The 27381-nt window shown below is 39.2% G+C and overlaps 2 protein-coding genes across 9 annotated transcripts; both read left to right on the forward strand.

Annotated features, from left to right (window-relative positions):
- Window positions 1-144: 144 nt before the first annotated feature.
- On the forward strand, window positions 145-9539 carry LOC108954511 (disease resistance protein RPV1-like). Of its 8 annotated transcripts, XM_039300427.1 has the most exons (11): window positions 145-475; window positions 1341-1913; window positions 2254-3349; window positions 3581-3925; window positions 4006-5622; window positions 6140-6985; window positions 7069-7253; window positions 7386-7535; window positions 7827-7927; window positions 8463-8520; window positions 8603-9088. In XM_039300427.1, exons 2-5 carry the CDS (start codon window positions 1438-1440, stop codon window positions 5539-5541), a joined length of 3453 nt encoding a protein of 1150 aa, XP_039156361.1. In that variant the 5' UTR covers window positions 145-475; window positions 1341-1437; the 3' UTR covers window positions 5542-5622; window positions 6140-6985; window positions 7069-7253; window positions 7386-7535; window positions 7827-7927; window positions 8463-8520; window positions 8603-9088. The 8 variants fall into 8 exon arrangements, with proteins under 8 accessions (XP_039156361.1, XP_039156359.1, XP_039156360.1 ...); XM_039300425.1 differs by lacking the exon at window positions 8603-9088 and adding an exon at window positions 9281-9539 and having other exon boundaries at window positions 7069-7535; XM_039300426.1 differs by lacking the exon at window positions 8603-9088 and adding an exon at window positions 9281-9539 and having other exon boundaries at window positions 7069-7535; window positions 7875-7927.
- Window positions 9540-13245: 3706 nt separating this feature from the next.
- LOC104448576 (probable LRR receptor-like serine/threonine-protein kinase At1g53430) lies at window positions 13246-24831 on the forward strand. The gene is given in 24 exon segments (XM_039299099.1): window positions 13246-13530; window positions 15292-15463; window positions 15556-15627; window positions 15955-16023; window positions 16123-16191; window positions 16272-16343; window positions 16605-16676; window positions 16754-16825; window positions 16921-16992; window positions 17114-17182; window positions 17271-17360; window positions 17587-17634; window positions 17780-17845; window positions 18040-18099; window positions 18200-18238; window positions 18329-18375; window positions 18474-18841; window positions 19026-19224; window positions 19321-19458; window positions 22637-22755; window positions 22932-23142; window positions 23223-23460; window positions 23605-23755; window positions 24155-24831. Coding segments are annotated over 24 exon segments (3036 nt in total). The 5' UTR covers window positions 13246-13421; the 3' UTR covers window positions 24569-24831.
- Window positions 24832-27381: the final 2550 nt, after the last annotated feature.

Raw genomic sequence — 27381 nt, forward strand, 5'->3', positions numbered from 1 at the left:
GCGTCAGGTGGTCTTTCGCCGGCCGACCGTGCCTAGTACGGGGCTGTCCGGCCTCTCAGTAACGACCATTTTCTTTTATTTTTTTTGAAAAACCGGCCCGTCGGGCGTCGCCGGAGGACGGCATCTCGACCGGAGGAAAAAAGGGAAGACGCGATTGCGGCATGGGGACGCAACGTGACAGGGACCCTCGGACAAACTTCTCTCTTACTGTCTTGGTCTTCTCTCGTATTCTCAACCACTTCGCGGGACAAGATATAGAAATTGAAGGGAAATGAAATAAATAAAGGAAAATCGGACGAGATGGCGTTAGAATAAAAACTGGGTTCCATCCGAAAATCCAGCAAACTGGTTTCCACCCTCTCTTTCTCTATCTCTTTCTCTTTCTGCTGCTGCGACTTTACTCGTTGGGTTGATCATGCAAGCGGCTCAAGCTCATCCTCCGCCTTCTGCAACGTCTGCTGAGATTCCTTCTCAGGTCCCCCCTCTCTCTCTCTCTCTCTCTCTCTCTCTCTCTCTCTCTTTGGGCGTTGCGAGTTCTTGCTTTTGTGTACGCGTGTCTCGCTGTTTGTGGGCTCTCGGGTAGAGATCGAGTTTCGTGCTTGAGATGGGTCGGATTCTGCCGGCGTCGGAAGAGATGGGTCGTCGGCGTTTAGGCGTTTGGTTTCCGTTTTCCGGTTGTTGCTCTGATTTTAGCTGGTTCCGTGCAATCTGAGCTCTTTGAGCTCGAGAGGTTGTGCCCCCACCTCCGTCTTCCGCTTCCGGTGCTCTCGCCCGCCGCGAGAATTTTGCTTGAGCTGTGGTTTGAGATCTTGGTTAGGCTTGAGCGAGAGAAGTATGGAGAGCTATCGAAAAATAAAGAAAGAAAATAGAGGAACCCCGATGCGGGATGACACGAGTGCGATTAAATTTGATTCGAACGCCGCTTAGTGCATTGCGACGTGCTTTCTGGAATTCGAGTTACTTTAGTTTGGAACTGATGATCGACGCGGCGACGGTGACAGGATATGATTTGCTGCCCATTCGGAGGCTTTGAGAAGTTTGCAGATTGTGGGAAGATTAGCAGGAACTATGATTATTTTAGAAATTATACAACGGCCTCCAAAAGATGAGAGCTTTACCTCGTGCATTGTCAACTTTGACAAGCTGGAGTGATGCTGCAATGAATCATTCTTATTAATTAATTGTAGCACACTGGCCTGCAATTCTATGCATATTTAGCTAATTCAGGCTACCAAGTTTAATGACCTATAGAGATTTCCATTTGTGAGTCAGGCTTCTAAACATTTTCCATCTCTGGCTGCCATTGCTTTTGCTGATATGCTGTTTGGTATTTCTTGAAGATCATGTCGAGGGAAATCGTGCAGAAAAACAACGTACCTGTAAAAATTGATGGAATAGCAGGGAGCGCTTCTTTTACTCACACCAGAAGGTCAAGGAATGGCTAATTCATCAAGATATGAATATGAAGTATTCTTGAGCTTCAGAGGAGAAGATACTCGAACAAGTTTTACTGACTTCCTTTACACTAGTATGATAGATGCGGGAATCCGTGTCTATAAGGATGACAAAGAGCTCCGCAAAGGGGAAAATTTTGGCCCGAAACTACTCCAAGCAATTAATCAATCGAAGATCTCAATACCTATATTTTCGAAAGGTTATGCCTCTAGCGTATGGTGTCTCAAGGAGCTAGTCCAGATGGTCGAGTGCCAAAAAACTAGGGGACAAAAGATTATGCCCATTTTTTATGATGTAGCACCTTCAGAGGTTCGACACCAAATTAGAGGTTATGGAGAGGCCTTTCTTACACATGAAAACAAGGAGCGATATGACGAAGAGACTCTGCGTAAGTGGAAGGCTGCTCTCACCACTGTTGGAGAACTAGATGGATGGGACTTGCAAAAAATGGCCAACAGGTAATTGCCTCTATCATTCCATTTGATGTGCCTTGTCCCATTAAAACTTGATGTGTTTCATTATTGAAATTGAATTTTATGCTATTGAAACTTTACCGCAGAAATCACTCGAAATAATGGGACAATCCCCATTTTGTCCCTTTTCATTCCAAACCTTTTTTTTTTCACTTAAGGTCATTCGTTAATCATATGTGTCAATGCTAATTCATTTACAATGAAGTAAATCCTTGCAGAAAGCATTTCGAATAGGTCTCTAGTTTTCACTTTGGTCTTGTTAGAACATAGCTTGGTTCAACACAATTTTCTAACTCATTGCCATTTGACATCCAACAAACACTAGGAAAGAAGGTGAGATGGCAAAAACAGTTACCCAGAAGGTTTTCAATGAATTGAAAAAGGCTTATTTGGTGGTATCAAACAACTTGGTTGGTGTGGACAGTCATGTGGATAAAATCATGAAAGAGATGGGTGCTCATATAAATGAAACGCGGATCATAGGAATTCATGGGATGGGTGGCATTGGAAAGACAACAATTGCCAAAATCATATACAATGAGCTTTCCAACAAGTACGACAATTGTTGCTTCCTTTCCAACATCCACGAAACGTCAAAGCTCAAGGGCATTGAGTACTTGCAGCAGCAGCTCATCCATGACATCCTTAAGACGAAATGGGTGAAAATAACAAATATTGACGAAGGGATTAAGACCATTAAAGAAAGGTTGCCTGATAAAAAAGTCCTCCTTCTTCTTGATGATGTGGAAGAAAAGGATCATATGGATGCACTTGTTGGTAAGCGTGATTGGTTTGGCAAAGGGAGCAAACTTATTGTTACTACAAGAAGGAAAGATGTTCTTTGTGTTCCGAAAGTGGATTGGAGGTATGAGCTTACGTGCTTGGATCCGAATCTATCTCTTCAACTTTTTAGCAAACATGCTTTTAGAAGAGAGTCTCCTGAAGACGACTATATTAGCCAATCCGAGAGGGCGATACGCATTGCCGGAGGTCTTCCATTAGCCATTGAGGTCATAGGTTCACTTTTATCCGACAAAAATAAGGAAAAGTGGGATGACACATTGAAGATGCTAGAAAGTGTTCCTCATGATAAAGTTCAAAATAAGTTGAAAATAAGTTATGATGCATTAGATAATCGGCAGCAGCGTATATTCCTTGATATAGCTTGTCATTTCATTGGATGTTGCAAGGATATTGTGGTTTATTTCTGGGACGCATCTAAACTTTTTCCGGAAGCAACCGTGGAAGTTTTGCAAAACATGTCTTTGATAAAGATTGGAGAAGATAATATATTGTGGATGCACGATCAACTCAGAGACCTTGGAAGAGAAATAGTTCGTCAAGAAAGTGAGATGAATATAGAGAAGCAACGTTGGGTGTGGAATCCCGAAGATGGATTAAATCTGCTAAGGATACATGAGGTAAAATGCTTTGTGCAATACATCTCTTAGTTACTTATAGACATTTTCTTTTCCATAAAAGGTAGTTACTTTTTGTGTTCTCTAGCACCATCGCGGCCTACTCAACCGATATTTTTGGTCTTTTAAGATTTTAAAGGAATGATAGTAGTCAACTCAACCCCTTAAAATAGTGAACTTGAAGAAATGTGTTTCCTTTCAACTTTTTTGTTTTAAAATTTTTCCTTTGGGCAGGAAAAGAAAGAAGTTGAAGCTCTTCATCTCAAGTTTGATGATCAGCGTTGTTTTACCTATAAGGATTTTAAGGGCCTGCCAAATCTAACGTTCCTTGAAGTAGACGACTTGAAGAAAAATTTTCGTGCAGAAAAGATGCTTCTTGGGCTCAAATGGCCATCATATGCTCTTCCAACTAATATTTTCCAGAGGAATTCAAATCTCCTTCCTCGATTACGATGGCTTTCTTGGCATAATATTCGCCCGACGTTTAAGATTGCAAATTTCTCTGTAGAGAATTTGATTATCCTTGATCTATCTCGGAGTGAAATTACTCATGATTGGAAGGGGTGGAGCCACATGAAGGTATGTTATATGCTAGACAACACTTATTCTTCTGTCTTATTAGATTCAAAAGTAAACTTTGCATGATTTTTCTTTCATAGGTGATTAAGGATTTGAAAGTTCTGAATTTGGCCCATTGCCAACGCTTGAAGACAACCCCCAACTTCTCAGCTCATTCAAATTTAGAACATCTGATTCTATCACGCTGTGAATCATTAATCAAAATTGATAGATCAATTTGTCAGTTGAAACGCTTGGTTTTCTTAGATGTAAGCGATTGTTCGAAACTTCATAGGCTTCCGGAGACAATTGGGAATTTGGAATCGCTGATTGAGTTGAACATAAGTTCCACGAGAATCAAAGAACTACCCGATTCCATCGAAAAGTTGAGGAATTTGAAAATAGTGAATATGCAGTATAGTGATATAAGCAAAATACACGATTCCTTTTGGACGATGGAGAAGCTTGAAATAATGAAACTCATCTGTAGGATCCGCAGGATCCATTACGGGCATGTGGAATTTGGTGATTGCATCTATGAGAATAAATCCTTGAGGATCTTGAGATTGGGAGAGGTGAGAATACACGCCCTACCAAGGCTTCCTGAAAGTCTCATTGAATTAGAACTGAGGGAGTTGAGGGTGGACACGTTTCCAGATCTCTCAAATCTCGCTAACTTAAAGGTATTGGATTTGGAGTTTGGCCCACCTAATTGTGATGGGAAATCTGATGGGCTTTTGGAAGAACCGATACCATGGTGGATTGGGAACTTAAGTAAATTGGAATCTCTGACACTGCACTTTCCCCGGATGACCGCCTCATCGACAGACCTCAGCCTCCCTCCTCATCCACGTCGCCTCCCGAGGCTTCCCTCAAGTTTATCCTCCTTAGATCTCCTTTGTTTCCACTCACTTTGCTCGATGGATCTATCGAATTTGAGGAAACTATCGTCTCTCCAGATTTCGGACTCTGCAGTTGCAGAGATTGAAGGCCTTGGTTGTTTGGAGAACCTACGAGAGTTGTACCTTTACTGCGTCGAACAGATGGCGGTGCTACCTGATCTAAGCAAGTTAAACAAGTTAAGGCGTATTCAAGTAACCGATTGTGGTAATCTGGTTGAGATTCAAGGTGAACTGCCGCGGTTTTTGGATGAACTTACAATTTATTACTGCGATTCGTTACAGGAGTTCCCTGATCTATTCAGCTTAATCAGTAAGACAGATGTTTATGTGCATATTTGCAATCAGCTGTTTGAATCAACAGGTGGACATCGGTTGCTGCTTCGTGGCTTTAAACAGATGCAGATCCCTGATCTAAGCAATTGCAACAGACTAACATATCTTTCAGTAGAATCTTGTCATAATCTGGTTGAGATTCAAGGCGAACTACCCCAATCTTTGGAAACATTGTGGATTCAATGTTGTGAATCTTTACAGAAGTTGCCTGATCTATCAAGCTTGAAGGGACTGCGAGAGGTTACAATAAGATGTTGTGGGAAATTAGCGGAGGAAATTTTTCAGCCTTGCTCGGAGGAGTCAATCAAATTTGTGGGAGAAGACGATGAAGATGAAGAAGACAAATTACCGGTTTGGCCAACAATACTAAGATATGAAAGAGGACGATGGGCAAGACAATGAATAAGTGCACATTGCACTTGGAAGCTTTTTAATGCACGACCACAAATTGTTCCCTTGTGTTCAAACCTTAAACAAATTGAGGTAAGTACCAATGTTTTCCTTTTTTGGCAATCAAATTCTTTCACGAATACGAACCGAGAAGTTTTGCATGCACTTTTTAATAACCTTATAGCGGATTCTTGTCTGAAAATCTGATGAAGGTATTTAAATTATGATGCCTCGGAACAGCTAGAGGGCTCTTAATTATGTACAAGTATTTGTGTTCTTTTCCTAGTTTGGTTTGGTTTTTTTAGCTACATTTTCTTAGGATGGTTTCTCCTAGAGGTATGCATGTCGATTGCATCATTTTTATTTGATATGTAACAAATTGTTAGAGATTTGTTGATTTGCTGCTTCACACATATTTTGAAATTGATAACCTCACTTCGCATGGGAGATAAATTCGCTATGCTGTAAACAAATAGATGGAATGTGTGTTGGAAGGTCATACAACTATGGTTCTCATCCTGGGACTTTACAGCACAATCAACTCATTGTTGCGACTTTGAAGTAGACAGACACTCTGTATTGCCATGCTTAAGTTCAGTTTATTTTTCAGGAAAGGTGTGCTTCTTAGTGGGATTTGCAAATGTTATGGAGAAGTCATAAATGAGGGAGCCACCGCAATTCTGAGATTACCAGTGTGGCAGCACTGGCTAAAGCAGTAGCACCAGAATATTTTATCTCAGCAATGATGCCTTCAATAATAGCAATCTTTGACGGGCACACTGACAAAAATCATTCTTTGCAGCAAACATCGCCTACAGGATGCAGCATTCGCTATACCAGTAGAGAAGGAGTGCCCTTTTGCTGAGACTTGAGAATTGCACTCACTTACAAAAGATTGGTAAGAAAAAGAGAGCACCTTCCCTTGGGGCTGCCTTCAGTTATAGAACTGTGCATTCGGAAGCAATATTGGCATTGTTTCTGTCATGAGATCCACTCAATTCCAGGAAAACACTGCCACTGCCACCAAAGTCGGTTATGCGTCATATGCTACTCGCCACCTCAGAACTTTCATCAAGTAGTGGTGGCTCTTCCATGTACGCAGAACCTTTCATCGAACCTAGTAATCATAAAAGAAGAGCTTTACACAAGCCAAGCGTCAATTTGAGAAATTCTTCCATATTCTTCGCATGTACAAACTCCAAAAGAATTCCAATCCGCCATACTACTTTCAGTTGAGAAAGCAACTTGGGATCCATTTCTGGAGCCAATGCCAGAGCCACGTGCAGCTCGACATCATTCACATTTGCACAGGACAGATCACCAAGTGAAAATCTGAAGCAGTGGCTGACTGTCTTTGGTTGTAGAATCTCAGAAATTTTAGTCAAGTTGAACTCTATGAGCATCAGGAGGAGCTTCTGCACACACATTGGTATTGGGGTCCTCATCCTCATTCAAGGTCGGTTGAAGAGGGAGAGATTGCATCTAGGATATGGATTTCAAGCCTGGCAGCTTATGCTCTAACTCTGGAGTTTTGATTAGGAAAACGAACATTGCATCAAACGGAATCTTGAGGGACAGAAATCTGGCATCACCATCCTTGTTGCCCTTATACAGAACATCCAGACTCAGCAGAATCCCACAGATGAATACATCAGAGCTTTCAGGAATCCAGTATGACTCCTCTGTGATGGACTCAACGCTTGCATTTTGAGCCGGCAATGCAGGTTCTAGGAACGGATCGACGTTGTGCTCTGGTTTCCTTGTTCAATCCTGAACTTCTCTTGGATTGTGTTTGTAATTAGTGTGCTGAATTATGCTTCGTGTGAGTGTGAACCATCTAAGTTTTGCCTGTCCAGTGTTTGGTGATCATGTGCAATTTGGCGTTTGATGAAATGAGCTATGTGCTTGAGATTGCATGTGCTGGATTGTCAGCTTCGAAGCACTTGAAGCTGAAGCGCAAGGTCTATTGCAATGGCTTCCTCTCTCTCCGCACCTCCACTGGCAAGGTACCTTCGATTTCACTACTAATCTCTACCACTGATGTCCAGCTCAACCCGATCAGCAATTTAGTTGCCTTTGATTGGGCTAGGACATGATTCAGTTTGATTGGCTAATCTATGTCAAAATGGCAGTGGCTATCGATTTATTACTGTTTTCTCCCAAATTTAGCTTGCTCGATGGAACTGAACAGCAGCAGCTTGATGCTGCTTAGGATTTCATTTTTTTTATCTTCACGGATTGTTCTGTTCTGTGCTTCTGGTTGTAATACTCGCTGTGATTGAGCTTGTTTTGAGTAGATTAGTACATGCTGTGATTGATGGTTGGATAATGCCGTATGATGGCAGCGAGCAGCTGTTGGAATGCAGGATTTTGAAGAATGATGAAGTTATTTGTTCCGGTGAGTCACTGATTTCAATGCTTATTTGGTTGATGTTGGAGAGCCTGAAGGAGGACAAAAGCCTCTAGATGATACTTATATTCACAGCCCGATTATTGTTTGGCAATTGATTTATAAGTTCCTCCGCCGAGGGTATTCCTTGCTTTTCTTCTTCATAGTTGTTTTGTTGGTTCAAATCATCGTAGGTGCAACGTGATGAATGTGAAGTTCTTGGGTTTGGTCTGTTAAAAGTCCAAATGGGTATATTTTACTTATTGTTTGTCTTGGAAAAAAGAGCGTTGCTTGCATACAAATACGCATAGACCCTCCTTTGTGATGCTTTGCTTGTTGTTTGTCTGGGAAATTAAATATTTGTTCTTTTGCTTGCTTCAAACAGCTACTTGGGTACGGTTCATGTATTGATTGATTTAGAATCTAGATGTAAACATTTGCAATTGATCTACTGTTGCTTTTGTTCAATGTGCAACTGATCTTTTGAAACTCCATTTTTTTGTTAAGTTTTTCCTTTTGTTAACCTTACTTTCAATTGATGCAGAGTTTTGGTTGAGTTTCTGGATATGAGGTTCACTATAATCCCCTCTATGAATTGCGAGGTGTGTTTTCCTTTTAGCTACTTAAATCCTTTGGCATGGAATCCACAGTCATATTGCCTACAAAACTTTTCATTTTCTGCAGATGCTCCTAATTCCTCAGAAACCGAAAAAGAAACACTGGTTATTTTAGAAGAAACTGGTCCCTTATGATGTTGCAACCTGCCAAAAATGGGAACCAAATTGATACCGTCCCTATAACCTTCATATATAGATTTTACATCCCAAATGGCACAGCTTGCTTTACAATGCCTCCAAATGACTCCTAACGAGCAGCCTTCGAGGACTAAAGTCGTGGAAGAACTGGAATCAGTAGACACTGGCATCGCTAATAGAATAGAACGGGATAGTTAAATTCACTTATTATGTCATTCTTACTTCATGTGATGTAAGTCAAAGTCTGTTGTTCCACACTTTTCCATTTGTCCCAGGAATAATCCTGGGCTTTGAATGTTCATTTCTATTGTACTCAGCAGTTACTAGGAGTTGTCTTCTCTTGTAAGTTCTTTGGAATATCCATGACATGTATATTAATCCATGCACCACTTTGTGAATTGACTTATGTTTATGAGAGGAACAGTTCTCTAAGGCTAATCCTTGATCTTGTTGGCAATCTGAGGTCCACAAAAGAAGTCCATTGCTCTTCAAGAGTCCGAGCCCTTTAATTTTCTTGCCTGCTTAGGCTTTGAACATGAGCAAAAGCTCATTTTGGTTGCCATCACGAATGTGTTTATGTGGTGCTTGCTTTGCAACCTATCTCCAGGAAGTGCTAGGCGGTTCAGTCCATTCTCATAGTATTTTTGAGCTATGAGACATGGTTGGGGAAATTGATGGAGTCATTTAAGGCAAAGTGCTGCTCAGTTGTCCATTCAGAATGAGCAAGATATGACTTTTGGTGCTATCATGTTGCAGCTAAGACATGTCTGATTGTTTTGTGCTGATAAGAGACATATCTCTTATCACATGCCAGTTTTAGATAAGACTTTCCATATGATATCATAAATGACTAAATTTTATTTTTATATTCTCGTTTTTAGATAAGACATTCCATATGATATCATAAATGACTAAATTTTATTTTTATATTCTCAGTAACTTAGCCTATTGGTTATTGTTCTTTCTTCGCTATTTGTAAATTTGAGGGCCCTATTATTTTCGACACTTCTCATGTAATTTTTTTTTTTTAAACTTGTTAATATGTCTCTTTTACATCACTCTCAACGCGAAAATATAAAAGTTTCCATGATTTTTTTTTTAATTTTAAACAAATTAAAATAATTAAATTGATTACATCAAAGAACTTTCCAAAATATGTTTATCAAATAGTATTTTCCTACTGTTACTTCTCAAGTCATTTTAAATTGCAAATTACTAAAAAATCTTTGCATTTCACAGGACTCCTTTAGGCTAAGGGCCTTTACATTGGCCAAAGGCTTTCCCCAGAAGCCAAAGCAAACGCACCCATAAATGGGTACTTGAAATTGAGCTTTATGCAGACCTTTTTGCTTGATTGTTGTTGCCCTGCTATGTGGCCCGTGGTTTCGTGTAAATCAACGATATAGTCGTCATCATGGCTGAAGCTCTCTTGGAGATCCAGCCTCATGAAGTCAAGTTAATCTATGAGTGTATACAGTGTTGCGCGTTTCGTTCATTTTTATTTTGGAGCTACATTCAATTTGTGTTGCTTCCCTCCTGTTTTACTAGGCACTAAGTGAAGGGGATGATATTTCTTTGTTCCACAATAATTTGCTTGAGAATTTGTGGTTCAACATCGTAAATAATAGTAAAAGAAATATCTTAAATAAGAGCTTCAATGGCGAGTATGAATCGGTTATTGGTTGCCCTGTTTTTCAAATTCTTTTCCTGGTGTTGTTTTCGAATATTTGGTCAGGTTCTTTCTTTTTGCATAGTTTCTAATCTCGCACCACAAACTCTTAGAATGCCTTGTGAGGGGAATTTCTTTATGGAGATAAAGTAAGTGAGTGTTGTAACCAAATGGTTGAGAATGATCAGTAGAGAAAACCAACACGCAAAATGAGATTTCGTTGCTGCATTATGTCTACAAAGAAAATGTATGATGGTCCATTTCATCACATTTTACTCTCACGTCGTGCCCCGTTAAGTTCTTTTATCTGAAGCCTCTTCTCCATGTTTATGCAGTTGAGTTGAGTAAACAAAGCTCATGCTTGATTCCGCTACGCAACAAGACTGATTGGTATGTTGCTTTCAAGGTGAGGATTTTTTGGACCTTTTCATTCACCATGATCGTGCTTTACGTTTTTTTAGGTATGGTGGGCGAACAATTTTCTTTCAATCCTGTATTCTCTTGATGTAATTTAAATTTCAGAGTAGGACATCAATGCATTAAAAGCTCTCTACTATGGAGAAACATTATGAGCTTTATACTGGATTTCCAAAACAATTCCAGGTTAAGTCTACATCTTTGAAGAAATACTGTGTGCGGCCATATGTAGGCATCATCAAGCCAAATGGAGCATTTGATTCAAAATTGTGCTGCTCAAGTCCGAGGAACATCATGTTTACATACTTATTAAAGCCACTAACATACTTGTGAGGAGGGACACGCCTACAGTACCTAAATCAGCTAAATAATTCTTCTGCAATTTCTTCGCCATGACATGTCAATTGGACTGTATTACTATTGGGTTATGAACTGCTTAAGGTAGAGTCAATCTAATTGCGGCAAGGATCATCTTTGAATAAGATTTTGAATGCCTACCATAGTAGCCTAATATACATCGAGATAAAGGAAAACCACAATAGGCCTCAAAAGTTATGTCCCAATACTTAAAAAGAATTGGAGTAGGCCTTTCATCCTATCTTCTGTTTGATGCAATTATTATGTAAGCACAGCAGGTAGCTCTAACTGTCCTATAGTGTAGAGACAAGTTTTTGATACAGGTGAAGAGGATTGCTGACATGGTAGGTTTTGCTGCTATATGTTCCATAATCTTTTAGGTCAAGTAACTCGAGAAATTTTCTTTTAAATTTTCAGATTGATAAAGAAAGTGGTAAATGAAAGTACTAGTACAAACACCTAGAGGGGGTGAATATGTATTTAAAAGAAACCTTTGGCAAATATATGCGGAATAAAATAAATTTCGAGTAAAGTTTGAATAAGGATCAGAGTCTGATAAGCGAATCATCAGACTTCTAATAGATGTTTAGAATCTATTATGTGATGGAATAGAATTCCGAAATAACCGGTAAGTATGCAGCAGACCTAAATAAGAAGAGTTAAGGAAAGAAAATGCTGCACACGAAATTTATAGTGGTTTGGCTTAGATGAAACTTACGTCCACTTTTCCATGTTAACAGCCTTTTGGCTGGATTCCACTATGCAATCAACAAGAGACACTTAGTGATAGATCACAGTATCTCACTAAGTCACTATTTTGATATTTCTCTCACGATCACAAACATTTAAGCTCATCAAAAACAAGTATATGAACAAAGGGATTTTAGAATTATAAATTCTACGCTTCATCTCTTACTTGCTCATCGATCCTTGGTCTTCTTAAATACTCATCCACTTTCAAACTAGCCATTGGACAGTATCTAGATGATCGTCTTCCAATCTACCAATTGGATAGATCTGTATCTAAAAGATTTAGTAGCCATTAAGTGATAGAAATGGAATCCCAAATTGATTATGATTGTTCATACAAACAGAATCTTGGTTTCTATAAGTAGAGCTTCTTTGTATAAAAAGTTCCTGTCTTTATGATCCAATTGTCAATCAATTATATTAAGCCAATCAAATCTATCTTGATGTAGAATCCAAATCAGATTACTAGCCGTTATATGTTTTGGGCTTGCGTTACGTTCTGTCAAGTTGTCTCGTTCTGAACATGCTTCGTTCTGAATCTGCTATGTTCTGAACTTGTGTCTCGTTCTAGACCTTGTCACATTCTGGACTTGTGTCTCGTTCTAGATGTAAAGTCTGAGAGTGTTTTGTCAAAAGTAAAGTCTGAGTATCTTTCGTCTGAAGTAGAGTCTGAGCGTCTTCCGTCTAAAATAGACTTTACAACGGACGTAAATCGGAACATATTTCGCTTTCCGAACATATTTAGCTTTAAGATCTGGACACAGTCCCGAATAAGTTCGGTTTTTCAAGATAAAGTCTGTCTTCGATTTTTCAAGTATAAATTTCGACAATATCTTTTACATGTTCTATTATCTGCATAGTCTATTACTCAATCATTAAATACGTTAGTAGCATTTGATTTATTTTATCATCTTCAAAACATTATATCGGTAGTAAATTTATCATAAGTATACTAATTTGAAGCTTTTTGTGATATTAATCATAAAAAATCATAAGTTTTATTTATTCAGTTAGTGCTACATAACGTGAATTTACAATTAAGTATCGAAAACAGCCGGCCCCATTTTAAAAATTTAAATAATGCGGGAGCCGCCCTCGCCCTTATTGACCGTTCAAATAGACATGAGGATTTTGAACACTTTCCAAGAGGGAAACATATTTACGGATTATCATATGCCCCACTTTCATCAATGATAAAGTAAAATAGCGCGACGAAGAACCACTGGGAGACCAACTCCGACTGAAAATGATAACGAGGAACCGTCAAATCATTCTTTAGTTTAGTCTTTCCCTCCAACGACCTCTCTTTCCAGAGAAAATATTGGCTGGATTTTACGCTACAAGTGAAGAGTAAAATCACTCCGTCGACACGTGCGCTCGACGAAAACCTCATCTCCCGTCCTCTCCCAAAACCACTCTGCGCCTCTTTGCGCTGCTTTTGTCGTGGTCGAAGCAGCATTTTCGCGTAGTTTTGGACTCGCAAACGGTTTTTCGAGGGGATCGAGGTCGGAGTTTGGGTCGGTGTCGGGCGAGGGGGAAGCAGGGGAAGTTAACGATGGTGGTGCCTCTGGGTTCAGTTTCCAGAGTGATTGTCTGCGTTGTTCTTGTCGTGATTTGCTGTGCGGTCTTCGAGTGTGATGCTCAACTCTTGCCGCAAGATGAAGGTACGCCAGAATGACCAAAACCTTTCCTTTAATGGCAGTTAAGGTCTTCTCTTTGGCCCTCTGTTTTTTTTTTCCCCCTTTTTTTGGGATAATTGCTTTGCGGACTCTGATCCTGATTCTCTCTCTGGCTCTTCTCTGTTGAAATCTGCAAATTGAACTATAAAGTTTGGAGCTTTTATCACATTTCTCAGTCCTTTTTTTCTTCGCAATTTTTGTTTCTGGTCCAAGAATTTCTGGGGGGTGCGGGAGATATTTCTTCTGCACTTTCATTTCCTTTTCTGAAAACTCTCCCTAGCAGACGGAGCAGGGCCTGAGGCTGAGGCTGCCGACGGCGGTCACCGCCCCCTGCCGCTCTAAAAGTTTTAATTTTTATGAGAAAATTTAAGCATAATTTTCATCTCCCGTCTCTCAACCTAAAAATACTACCTCCATAATTAGACTTTTATATCCTATCCAAGTACTCTCTCTTTCCTCAATTATGACACAGATAATCCTTACTTTAACCGGTCGAACTGGCAAATTATTGGTGAAGTTTTCCTTTTCTGGGAACAGGCAGTTGGCGAGGGCAATTGTTTCTCCCGACCTCCTTTTCCAATCCTAATCTTGTCAGGAAAAGAAATTTAGGATTCGAGAAAAATCAGCGGGGAAGGAGTTCTGGGTTTTTTTGGTTCAGTCAAACCTTGTCTGTCTGGGTCCGCACAGGCCCATCTCCCTCGGACAGATCTTGAATGCGTGCATGCATGGAGGGTGCGTCCAATCAGAATCTAGTCTTGCAGTACTCCACATGAAGTGAATATTCTGTGATATTGATATCACATCAGGCTCGTGGTCTAGCGTCGGGTAGCAATAATTGGGATTGATAGGCCTTCCTGAATATTGCCACCAGTTCACATGGAGACGACCCTTTTCTGTACTCCGCTTCCTGCAATTTGGTTGCGCTCATGTTGACATGTATAGAAAAAATCCTGCTCTTTTCGATAGGGAAAGAAAAGGTACCATCCATAATTATGTGAGAAGTAATATGATCATCACGAAATAAAGATTCTTCTCTGTTGTCAGCCAGCTAATACCCGCCAGCCATAACATGGTCGAATAAATTGCATTTATTTCTTGGGTGCGAATTCGCTCTCTGGATTGCAATGGGAGAGGAGCAATTGGCTTTTTTGACCCCTCTGATTTGGTCAAACTTGAGAAGATAGGAGACTGGTCTTCTCTCACCTAAGAGACGTACATTGTTTACTTTTCCCGAATAAAGTAGATTAAATGTCCTGTTCAACGCGCTGTTTGTGATTTTTTTCCTGCTATTCTAATACGGAAGCTGGCATTGGCATTTAATATGCATGACAATAGAATCAATCTATCATGATCGCCTGTACTATATCTTATCTTGCAAGCTCATCTTCCCATATACGCAGCTTGTATGAGCACGTAGTTTTAATTGAATCAAGTAAATACCATGCACTGTCTGAAGTTTACTCATTGCTCTACGGTCCCAAGATTGAATAAGCCTTTCTTACTTGTGGTCGAGCCTATTATAATCACCAAGGGAAGCTATCTTCGTTGGCTTGACATTGTTCTGTGCTAATGCACAAGAGGTGTCGCATAAAATGAGTAATTACCAGAGCTTTTATGGCTGGGGCCTTATTACCACAAACAAACTCCCAAGCGCTTGCTAGTATACATGTTCGTTTGGTCCTTCTAAATCTCTTTCATATTTCCAGCAATGGATACTAATAAAGGATTTCTTGTTTGTGCTTGCAGTTGATACACTAAACACAATCGCCATGAAAATGCAAAACAAATACTGGAATGTAAACGAGACATCATGCAATGGGGGTATAGGTCTAAACGTGACCCTTGCTTTAGGAATAATAAGCAACGTGACTTGCAACTGTTCCTTCAATGACAGCACAGTTTGTCATGTCACAAACATGTATGGAAGACCTGATAGTTATTTTCGTTTCTTCCCATATCCTTCTTTCACGTACATCGATTGCAATTCACATGTTCTTCTTCGTGTCACAGCCAGTTGAAGAGACTTAATTTGACAGGGATTTTTCCGGATGAATTTGGCAACCTCACTTACCTAAGGGAAATGTAAGTTAGACTTGACCACATGAGATCTTTTTATGTGGAAGGTAATTAGGCCAAAGAAATTGAATGTAACCAATGGGCTATGGTTCTTTAATTTCATGGGGAAATCACAAAAAAGCATGCTATGAGTTGGTGAAATGTATTATATTTTCACCTTATCTTATTATTGACGATGTTTTTCCGTAATTCTTGATTGATCTTTCTTAAACACCGAGTTATCAATTTTCTCAATCATATATCTATATGAGAAATGTAACAATCATGGGAATCTAAAGCAAACTATTGCTTGGGAATTGTAAAAGTTCCAAAGTGTGCACTCTTTGCAAGCAGAGACATCACTCTTAACTATATCAACGGAACACTCCCCACAACTCTTACTAAGATACCACTTACCATTCTGTAAGTTGATCTTATAATTCATCAGATATCATTATCGCATTTTAATTATAAGTTCTTAGAGAAAAGAAGCATAATTTTGTTTTTACTTTGGTACTTTAGGTCAGCACTTGGAAATCGCATAAGTTGTGTTCCCAAGGAAATTGGCAACATTAGCACGCTGGAGGAGCTGTAAGATTTGCTATTAATCATTTGCCTTTTGTATTGAGAATGTGTTAGACCTGATGGTGATAAATTTATGTCTATGCTAGTGTATTAGAGGACAATCTGCTTGAAGGCACTCTTGAGCCGAACATCGGAAACTTGAGCCTTTTAAGGAGACTGTAAGTAAAGTATAGTACATTAATCGGCACACTTTTGCTTGGATAACACATTTTAGAAGTCCTTTTTTAATGTTTGTGAGCTCTCTTGATTGCAAGATTATGAAATAAAAGATCTTACTTTAATCTTCTTGCTTTAATTGGAATGAAGTTTCTCTTTGTTCGGAGAGATGAAAATACACTTTGTTCTATGTTATATACACATATATATTGAGACTTGATCCTTCAATATTTTGAATTCCTGGATGGTTTTTTTTTTGGCAGCCTTCTGTCTACTAATAATTTCATAGGAACAATACCCGAATCATTTGGCAACCTAAAGAACTTAGAAGATTTGTAAGTGGCATCATAATTCTTTTTATCTATCAACACTGAATTTCCTCTGCGGGACCTGATTTATAGACCACTTGCAGTCGTATAGATGGAAGCACATTATCAGGAAAGATACCTGATTTTATCGGGAATTGGACCAAAATTACAAGATTGTGCGTATCCCAATCCTTTTCATTTAGGGCCAAAAATATTTATTTATATGATTTATGTGATACTCAAAAGTTGTTCTTATATGATGGCATTTTAGGGACATGCAAGGCACATCTATGGGGGGACCTATTCCTTCAAGCATATCTTTGTTGACAAACTTGATGGAGTTGTGAGCATTTGATCATATGCAATTGTTCTTTGTCTCTTATAATTTAGTAAGATTGTGTTTTATCTCTAGATGTAGAATGGATGTTAATGTTATGTGATGGAGTGATTTTATATGCATTCAGGAGAATCTCAGATTTGAAAGGTTCAGGCTCAGATTTTCCTAATTTGCGAGGCATGAACATGAAAATATTGTAAGCTCCATATAAGAAATAATTGATTTGTTTCTTTTGTCTATATTTTATGGCTAAATTTCCATTAACTATTGTCTTTAACATTCAGGATTCTGAGAAATTGCTTACTTATTGGCTCAATTCCAGATTACATTGGGCAATGGACAATTTTGACAACATTGTAAGTTGCTATAATGAGGTGGATTTTTCATTTGATCTCAAAATGTTCATGTGTTTTGTGTTCTTTTCTTTGAAAAATCCAGTGGATCGGTTATCAAGCATCGACAGATTTTGGACTTGTCCCGACAGATTATTGCATATTTTGAAGATCAAATTACATGAACTTCTGCATTTTCTCAAGAAAACTATCTGATTCATCTCTTTTTATTTGCTCATCTTTGGGTAGAGACTCCGAGCGTCAACAGATTGACCGGTCAAGTTCCCGAAACTATGGGAGCTGCTCTGGATTACATGTAATTTTAATTCTTGACTACTCCTAGTGTCTCAGCAAATACGTAGTTGACTTTCCTTCCTCACTAGGATCATATACACCTCATATAGTTGGATTCCAAACAATTTTTTGGACAAGTGTTACATAACTTTTATTTGTGAATGTAGGTTCCTGACAAACAACTCCCTTACCGGAGCTGTACCCAGTTGGGTAACAGGGAGCAAGCAATCTGTGTTAGTCTCCTACGAAAATATCCAGTTCTTCGTTCTTGCTTTTCCATAAGATGGTCATAGATTGCAGGATTTGACTCATAATTCTTAGTATGAGACTTATGGGTTCACATCTGATATATCACTCTTCAATGTTGTTCTGTCATTATTTATTGGGGTGAATATGCGCACTAACTAGGTCAAGGTATGAACTGCAGTGACTTATCTTACAACAATTTCACCGGTTCTCCTCTAATTAGTTGTCAGCAATCAAAAGTGTGAGTCAATGCACATTCTCTCTCAAGGCAGAAATTTTGTAGTTCTGTCTCGTCCCCATATTTCTGGAGTTATTTTCTAACACATTGTGTCGCTTTCCAGTAATTTGGTTTCCAGCTTTTCGTCTAATCAAAACAACTCGTAAGTCTCTTTGGCTCAGAGCTATTCGAATTGTTGATAATTGCATGTGAAAATCATATTACCGACATTCTCTCTGGTTGATCCTATTAGGCTCTGGTGCCTGGAGAAGGATCTACCCTGCAACGGGAAAGCACAATGTGAGTTCTATTATGTTTGAATTGTTGTTGAGCATAAATGTTGAGCTACTTTTGTCCCCTATAATGTCTTACGCAATATCATCCCACGATCCATTCAGACCATTCCTTATTTATCAATTGTGGAGGAGCCAAAATGCCTTTTGAAAAGAATCAATATGAAGCGGACACCAATCAGGATGGGCCATCAGTTTTCTATTCTTCTTCAGAAAAGTGGGCTTACAGCAGCACCGGGGTTTATATTGGAAATGATAAAGCTGGTTACACTGTGAGTAACCCATTTTCTATGAACGTGAACGGCTCCGAACTTTACGAAACTGCTCGCCTTTCCCCTTGGTCAATCAGATACTATGGCCTTTGCATGATGAAAGGAAGTTACAAAGTGCGGCTTTATTTTGCTGAAATTCAATATTCCAACGACGAAACATTTAGCAGCCTTGGGAGACGTATATTCGATGTATCGATACAAGTAAGTGAAGTGAAATTTTTCGCCTGATTATTATTTTAATTTCATCTATTTTGCTGAGTTATCGTCTTTTGTTGAGGAATTTGACTTGGGAAACTGTTATTATTACTTGGTGTGCGACAGGGCTGCACACAACAATCCGCAAGAGCACGATTTTTTCTTATCGAAATTCTTGTTAATTCTGCAGGGCAATCTAGTGTTGAAGGATTTTAATATTGCAGAAGCAGCGGGAGGTGTTGGGAAGGGCATATTCAGGGACTTCGATAACATTACTGTGAATGGCACTACTTTGGAGATTCACTTATATTGGTCAGGGAAGGGAACCATAACCATTCCAGATAGAGGTACCTATGGACCACTTATTTCCGCCATTGCAGTGACACCGAGTAAGTCAACGCTGACATACGGATCTCTATTATTCTTTCCTCATGTTGTCATTGAAGTAGTCACGTATAAATTTGTCAATTTTTTCCTGCCCGTAGACTTTGATGTTGGAAGCGCTGGACTATCAACTGGAGCAATCATTGGAATCGCAGTAGCTTCAACAGTTCTCCTTTTATTGATATTACTAGTCCTTAGGCTAATAGGATTCTTAGGTGGCAAAGAAGTTGAAGATCCAGGTGAGATTATCGTACCGACATATCTGCTCACGCAAGAATTTGTCACTCTTTGATTCATTACACAAATATGATGCTTATTTCAAGGCCGTGTTTATGTGCTTTCTTATTTTTTGTGGAATTCTTATGAGTAAATTGTAATAACGCAAAAGTTGGCCTTGTTGCTTTTAATTAGGATTGCATGCCTATGAGACATGACCATATAAGTGAATCACTCCTTAGATTGAGAGTTTGTTGTAGAACTGTGCTTTTCCTTAGTTCTTTTTATTGCATTCTTGATAAATACCTTGGTTTTTTTCTCTTTGTTTTGTTTTGTTTTTTTTTTTTGTTTTTTTGTTTTTTTGTTTTTTCAGAATTACATGGGCTAGATCTCCAAATTGGCCGTTTCACTTTAAGGCAAATCAAAGTCGCTACAGGCAACTTCGCTTTTGTGAATAAGATAGGTGAAGGAGGATTTGGGCCAGTTTACAAGGTAATTAACAGTAGGTTCATAACTTCATCCTCCATTCAATATGAAGGAAGTATATGACAAATTCAGTGTGTATCTTTGTTTTAGACTTACATTGCGGATCTTGTCAAGCCAACCATTTTTTTTAATGAAATAATATATGATCAGTTATGAGTCTTAAATTCCTATCATTAATCTCAGGGAATGCTGTCGGATGGAACTATAATTGCTGTGAAGCAGCTTTCTTCTAAATCAAAACAGGGCAATCATGAATTTCTCAATGAGATAGGCATGATATCTGCTCTCCAACACCCAAATCTCGTTAAGCTTTACGGCTGCTGCATTGAAGGAAAACAGTTGTTGCTAGTTTACGAATATCTGGAGAACAATAGTCTTGCCCGTGCAATTTTGGTAAAAGATGCTTTTCCTAAGCCGACTAATACGCTATTAATGGGCATCCAACTAAACTCTCTTTGTCTCTCTCTTCCTAGGACAAGATGAGCAGCTGATTCAGTTGGACTGGGCCACAAGAAAGAAAATATGTTTGGGAATAGCAAGGGGATTGGCTTACCTTCACGAGGAAATTAGATTGAAAATTGTTCATAGGGACATAAAAGCAACAAATGTGCTGCTTGATAAGGAACTAAATGCCAAGATCTCAGATTTTGGTTTGGCCAAACTTGATGAAGAAGAGAATACACATATCAGCACAAGGATAGCTGGAACAATGTAAGTCTTCTATTATTCTAGTTAATTCTCTTCTTTTAATTAGCTTTAGTCTAATGAACTTTTGATTGCTACAAATCTGTATGTTTTCCCTGAATGTCCTCCTTCTATGGCCATATTCACCATTACTATCTTGCCTTGCCTCAGAGGTTATATGGCTCCTGAATATGCGATGTGGGGCTACTTGACAAACAAAGCCGATGTCTACGGCTTTGGAGTCGTCGCTTTGGAAATTGTCAGTGGAAAGAGCAATGCAAATTACAGGCCAAAGGAAGAATTTGTTTATCTCCTCGACTGGGTAATGTATAGCGACTTTAAGTTATATTGGACGTGAAGCTCTCTTTCTCTACTTCCTCCAGGTTTGGTTTGAGGACTTGCAGGTAGAAAGATGGCATGGAACTTCATAGTTAAATGATGGAACAAGCTATTAAGTACAAATTGGATCAGAGTGAATTAATATATGAAGGAATATTTTCTTTGAAGGACTTGTCCCTAAAGAGAAAAAGTAAAAGAAAAGATGGGTTAGAAGCTTAGATTATTGTCATATTGATATGTATGCATTAGCATCCTCGGCGGTGGAGAACATGAATGCATGAACATGATGAGATTCCATCTATCAGTGATCTATTCTCCTCAATTGTTCCTAAAACTGTTTTCTGTTATCTAAAAGCAAGATAACTGACTAATCTTCTATTTCCATTTGTACATGATGAAAGGCCTATGTGTTACAAGAGCAAGGGAACGTTCTTGAACTCGTGGATCCACGTCTTGGCTCAGATTACTCCGAGGAAGAGGCAATGAGAATGCTAAACCTGGCACTACTATGCACCAATCCTTTACCAACTCTCAGGCCGCCGATGTCATCTGTGGTGAGCATGCTCGAAGGGAAAGGCGCGATTCAAGCACCAATAATCAAGCGCACCGCAACAAATTCGGATCCTAGGTTCAGAGCCTTCGATAGGCTAGCTAATAATAGCCGAATAAATGTCTCGACATTCTCTCAGGACACTCGCCAGGTGCCGGGAAGCATGTCTATAGAAGGTCCATGGATTGACTCTTCAGCTTCTTTCGCAAGTAAGGATTAGACCCGCACCCATTCTTTAGAGAGCAAGCTTCTCCCAGATTTTTAGGAATCGGATTCGTTCAGTAATTATTATGTGTTCATCATTTTTTCTATCCAATAGTGTAGAGGAATTAGACGGTGGAAATATAAAGAATAAGAATGTCGCTGAAGGATGTTATATAACCATGATAATTGAGCACGTGCTGGCCTTTAGGCACAAGGTGTGGCTTCATCTAGGTGACTCTCAATTGTATGATTTTTCATATTTTGAATTTCTCAGTAAAGTATGTGCATAATAAATTCACCCATTTCGTCCATAAAAATTTCAAGATACTCATGAGAACTTCCGTTTCCTTTATTGTTTTAACTCAATTTGATATGATAGAAGCACCTAAGATCACGGACTAAGTTTTTGGAATGTCTAGCTGCTAAGCTCATAGTTCAGAAATTGTAGATTTATCGATTTCAGGCATTGTCTATGGTGTGTTCCCAACGAAAGTGCACTTATAGAGGTTGACCACTGAAAGAAAACATTCATCAGCGTACATTCATCAGTAAGAAGTTGATATTACCAGTCTTTAGGCTAACAGGATTCTTAGGTGGCAAAGAAGTTGAAGATCCAGGTGAGATTATCATACTGACATATTTGCTTACGCAATAATTTGTCACTCTTTGATTCATTACACAAATATGATGTTTATTTCAAGACCGTGTTTATCTGCTTTCTTATTTTTTGTGGAATTCTTATGAGTAAATTGTAATGCCGCAAAAGTTGGCCTTGTTGCTTTTAATTAGGATTGCATGCCTATGAGGGATGACCATATAAGTGAATCACTCCTTAGATTGAGAGTTTGTTGTAGAACTGTGCTTTTCCTTAGTTCTTTTTATCGCATTCTTGATAAATACCTTGGTTTTTCTCTCCCTCTCTCTTTTTTTTTTTATAGAATTACGTGGGCTAGATCTCCAAATTGGCCGTTTCACTTTAAGGAAAATCAAAGTCGCTACAGGCAACTTCGCTTCTGTGAATAAGATAGGTGAAGGAGGGTTTGGGCCAGTTTACAAGGTAATTAACAATAGGTTCATAACTTCATCCTCCATTCAATATGAAGGAAGTATCTAATAAATTCAATACGTATCTTTGTTTTAGACTTACATTGCAGATCTTGTCAAGCCAACCATTTTTTTAATGAAATAATATCTGATTAGTTATGAGTCTTAAATTCGTATCATTAATCTCAGGGAACACTGTCGGATGGAATCATAATTGCTGTGAAGCAGCTTTCTTCTAAATCAAAACAAGGCAATCGTGAATTTCTCAATGAGATAGGCATGATATCTGCTCTCCAACACCCAAATCTCGTTAAGCTTTACGGCTGCTGCATTGAAGGAAAACAGTTGTTGCTAGTTTACGAATATCTGGAGAACAATAGTCTTGCCCGTGCAATTTTTGGTAAAAGATGCTTTTCCTAAGCCGACTAATATGCTATTAATGGGCATCCAACTAAACTCTCTTTGTCTCTCTCTTCCTAGGACGAGATGAGCAGCTGATTCAGTTGGACTGGGCCACAAGAAAGAAAATATGTTTGGGAATAGCAAGGGGATTGGCTTACCTCCATGAGGAATCTAGATTGAAAATTGTTCATAGGGACATAAAAGCAACAAATGTGCTGCTTGATAAGGAACTAAATGCCAAGATCTCAGATTTTGGTTTGGCCAAACTTGATGAAGAAGAGAATACGCATATCAGCACAAGGATAGCTGGAACAATGTAAGTCTTCTATTATTCTAGTCAATTCTCTTCTTTTAATTAGCTTTAGTCTAATGAACTTTTGATTGCTACAAATCTGTATGTTTTCCCTGAATGTCCTCCTTCTATGGCCATATTCACCATTACTATCTTGCCTTGCCTCAGAGGTTATATGGCTCCTGAATATGCGATGTGGGGCTACTTGACAAACAAAGCCGATGTCTACAGCTTTGGAGTCGTCGCTTTGGAAATTGTCAGTGGAAAGAGCAATGCAAATTACAGGCCAAAGGAAGAATTTGTTTATCTCCTCGACTGGGTAATGTATAGCGACTTTAAGTTATATTGGACGTGAAGCTCTCTTTCTCTACTTCCTCCAGGTTTGGTTTGAGGACTTGCAGGTAGAAAGATGGCATGGAACTTCATAGTTAAATGATGGAACAAGCTATTAAGTACAAATTGGATCAGACTAAATTAATATATGAAGGAATAGTTTCTTTGAAGGACTTGTCCCTAAAGAGAAAAAGTAAAAGAAAAGATGGGTTAGAAGCTTAGAGTATTGTCATATTGATATGTATGCATGAGCATCCTCAGCGGTGGATAGCATGAATGCATGAACATGATGAGATTCCATCTATCAGTAATCCTAAAACTGTTTTCTGTTTCTAAAAGTAAGATAACTGACTAATCTTCTATTTCTATCTGTACATGATGAAAGGCCTATGTGTTACAAGAGCGAGGGAACGTTCTTGAACTCGTGGATCCACGTCTTGGCTCGAATTACTCCGAGGAAGAGGCAATGAGAATGCTAAACCTGGCACTACTATGCACCAATCCTTCACCAACTCTCAGGCCGCCGATGTCATCTGTGGTGAGCATGCTCGAAGGGAAAGGCGCGATTCAAGCACCAATAATCAAGCGCGCCGCAACACATTTAGATCCTAGGTTCAGAGCCTTCGATAGGCTAGCTAATAATAGCCAAACAAATGTCTCAACATTCTCTCAGGACACTCGCCAGGTGCCGGGAAGCATGTCTATAGAAGGTCCATTGATGGAAACTTCAGCTTCTTTCACAAGTAGGGGTGAGACCCGCAGCCATTCTTCAGAGAGCAAGCTTCTCCCAGATGTTTAGGACTCGGATTCGTTCAGTAATTATTATGTGTTCATCATTTTTTCTATCCAATAGTGTAGAGGAATCAGACGGTAGAAATATAGAGAATAAGAATGTCTCTGAAGGATGTTATATAACCACGTTATTGTCCGTCCAAGTCCTCGCGTGAGAATTGAGCATGTGCTGGCCTTTAGGCACAAGGTGTGGCTTCATCTAGGTGACTCTCAATTGTATGATTTTTCATACTTTGAATTTCTCGGTAAAGTATGTGCACAATAAATTCACCCATTTTCATCCATAAAAATTTCAAGATACTCACGAGAACGTTCCGTTTTCTTTATTGTTTTAACTCGATTTGATATAATAGAAGCACCTAAGATCACGAACTAAGTTTTTGGAATGTCTAGTTGCTAAGCTCATAGTTCGAAAATTGTAGATTTATCGATTTCAGGCATTGTCTATGGTGTGTTCCCAACGAAAATGCACTTATAGAGGTTGACCTCTTAAAAAAACATTCATCAGCATGACTTAATGTAATCTTCAACTCATAAAGATAGAGCTCATTGGGGAGTAGAGATCATATAGCCTACATCTCGCCTCCAACGCCTCCATCAACCATATTGGTACAAATTTTTTGTCCAAATAATGAAACTATTTTTCCATTATTCCATGACCTATATCATTGAACTATTCTACCTTGTCCCTCGTCCATCCTCTCCCAAAAATATCCTACACACATGTACACTTTGCACGCATTAAATCACAAACTATATCGTTAATATCAACACCATGCTTCCACGCAATTCCAAATTTCAACAGACAAAATGGCAGAATCACGATTGTAATGCCTGTCAAGTTGCAGCAACAGCTCATCCTGAACTTTGCTGGGTGAAAGATGACACCGAGTTGACATAAATAATCTAATCTTTTAGCTTCCCAAAACAATTGACAGTTTTCCGATATTTATCTTTTGTTTTTCCATGACTGAATTTCTCCAACCGCCACTTCCTTGTGAACACCCTTAACACTTCCAAGTCTTTAAAGAGTGTAATACTGCTACAGTGGATGAATCGAAAGCTTCCCAGAAAGGTTGTTTTGAGTTCCTTGCAGAAATGAGACACAGATTCCAAATTTGCAATGGATGGGGCTGACAAGATAATGAAGGATTGTAAATATCAGAAATTCAGCTCATCTGACGAGGTCCACCGAGATCTTTCTGGGGAAAATGGTGAAGTCCAACCCTTAAATTCTGGCATGAGTGGTCATGAGTGAACAAGGGAAAATGCAGTTCGAAAGCAAAAGATGAAGCAGGCTTCACTATGAATCCAAATGCTGAGGCACAAGTTAAACCAAATCGAAGGAGAGATCAAAATCAAACAAATGGAAGGACGATCATATGTCAGTGGCGCACTCAAGTGTCAGATACAGAGTATGCGTGATAAGTAGGTAATAATGAATTGCCCTATAACAGGATAATTTTCTTGGCAGATTTGATCATTTTGTTTGCTGCGTTTCAAGTGAGATTAATGACTACATTCTTCGTGTTTCCAATCTCATTGTCATACTAGTCTTTCATGTCTTTGCTGTTTCCACTTCAAAGGCTGGATCACATCGAGGCATCTCTGAAGATAAAAGTACTGGAGGTAATGTGAGGTAACAATAGCAGGAGTGAACGTAAAAGAAACATGCATTTGGCGTTGAGGTTTTGTTGGGCCCTATGCTGCTCAATCTACGTCTTCCTCAAGCTTCTTGGATTGCTAATCTTAAGGTTTGTAATGGTCGGTTTTGCAACGAAACACTAGGTGACGAAACCAATTCAGGCAACAGAGACCCTGAATTTTGCTTTCACTAAACATAACCCAGTAGCCTTTGTGCCATTTATGCCATCTTTCTGCATCGATAACTCTTCAGGTGAACGCATTGTTCATCATTCAGAAGCGAGCAAGGCAGATAGGAATAATGGCATTCCTCATAACCAAGAACTGGAGGTCATAGTTTTACTCTCTATGCCAGAGTCTGAACACAACCGAAAGCTTGGCATCTTTCAGGTATTATATCTTGTTGAGAGTAAGCATGTCTATAAATGATTTCTTTCCAATTCTGTTTCATATTCCGATGCACGATGATAGGCAGGATAAGTCGATAACTTGGGTTTTGGAGATGTATCTCAAGAGTGCTAGCTTTACATTCTATCGAATTACTTTGAAGGTGAGGCCGGAATTTCTTTCCACACATGGAGTCACAGCAAGTTCGAGCTACCTGACCATGCTGCCCTTCAAAAGCCAACCCATTTGCTTCGTGGAGACTTTCTCAATTGTGCTCATCCCACAGTCAGTCTCCCATCAGAGTCGCAAGCGCTCAACATACATATGACCGAACACATCATTGCACCGGGGTTAACTTCCTGCCTGACAGTGATCTTGGAAGCAAGAGCGAACAACCAGTCTGGTGGCGGCATACCAGAGATGTACTCTGCGTCACTTGAGCTCAAATCTAAGGTCCCTTGCTTAAAGAGGATTGTTTGGAATTGGGGTAAGACGGTCTTCGTTTGGGTCAGGATGGCGTCATATTCCGTGGAGTTGGTATGAGTTCTTCTCTTCTGTAGAGGAGTAATTATTCCCAAAGGGTGGGCGAAGACTAAGGCAAAAAGGCACCACATGAACATCACATCCCCGCACAAGGGCAGATGAAGAAATGGCTTGAAGCTGAAGCAAGCTCTCAGCCTTCCGCCTTGGGCACATCTTTATTCTTACTTGGAGTAATTTGGGTAGGTTTTTAGTTTCCATGAAAACCGCTACTGCTGATTTTGAATAATTCAGGAAGCTGCATATTTT

The sequence above is a fragment of the Eucalyptus grandis genome, chromosome 8, assembly GCF_016545825.1.
Source record: "Eucalyptus grandis isolate ANBG69807.140 chromosome 8, ASM1654582v1, whole genome shotgun sequence".
In the NCBI taxonomy this organism is placed as follows: Eukaryota; Viridiplantae; Streptophyta; class Magnoliopsida; order Myrtales; family Myrtaceae; genus Eucalyptus; species Eucalyptus grandis.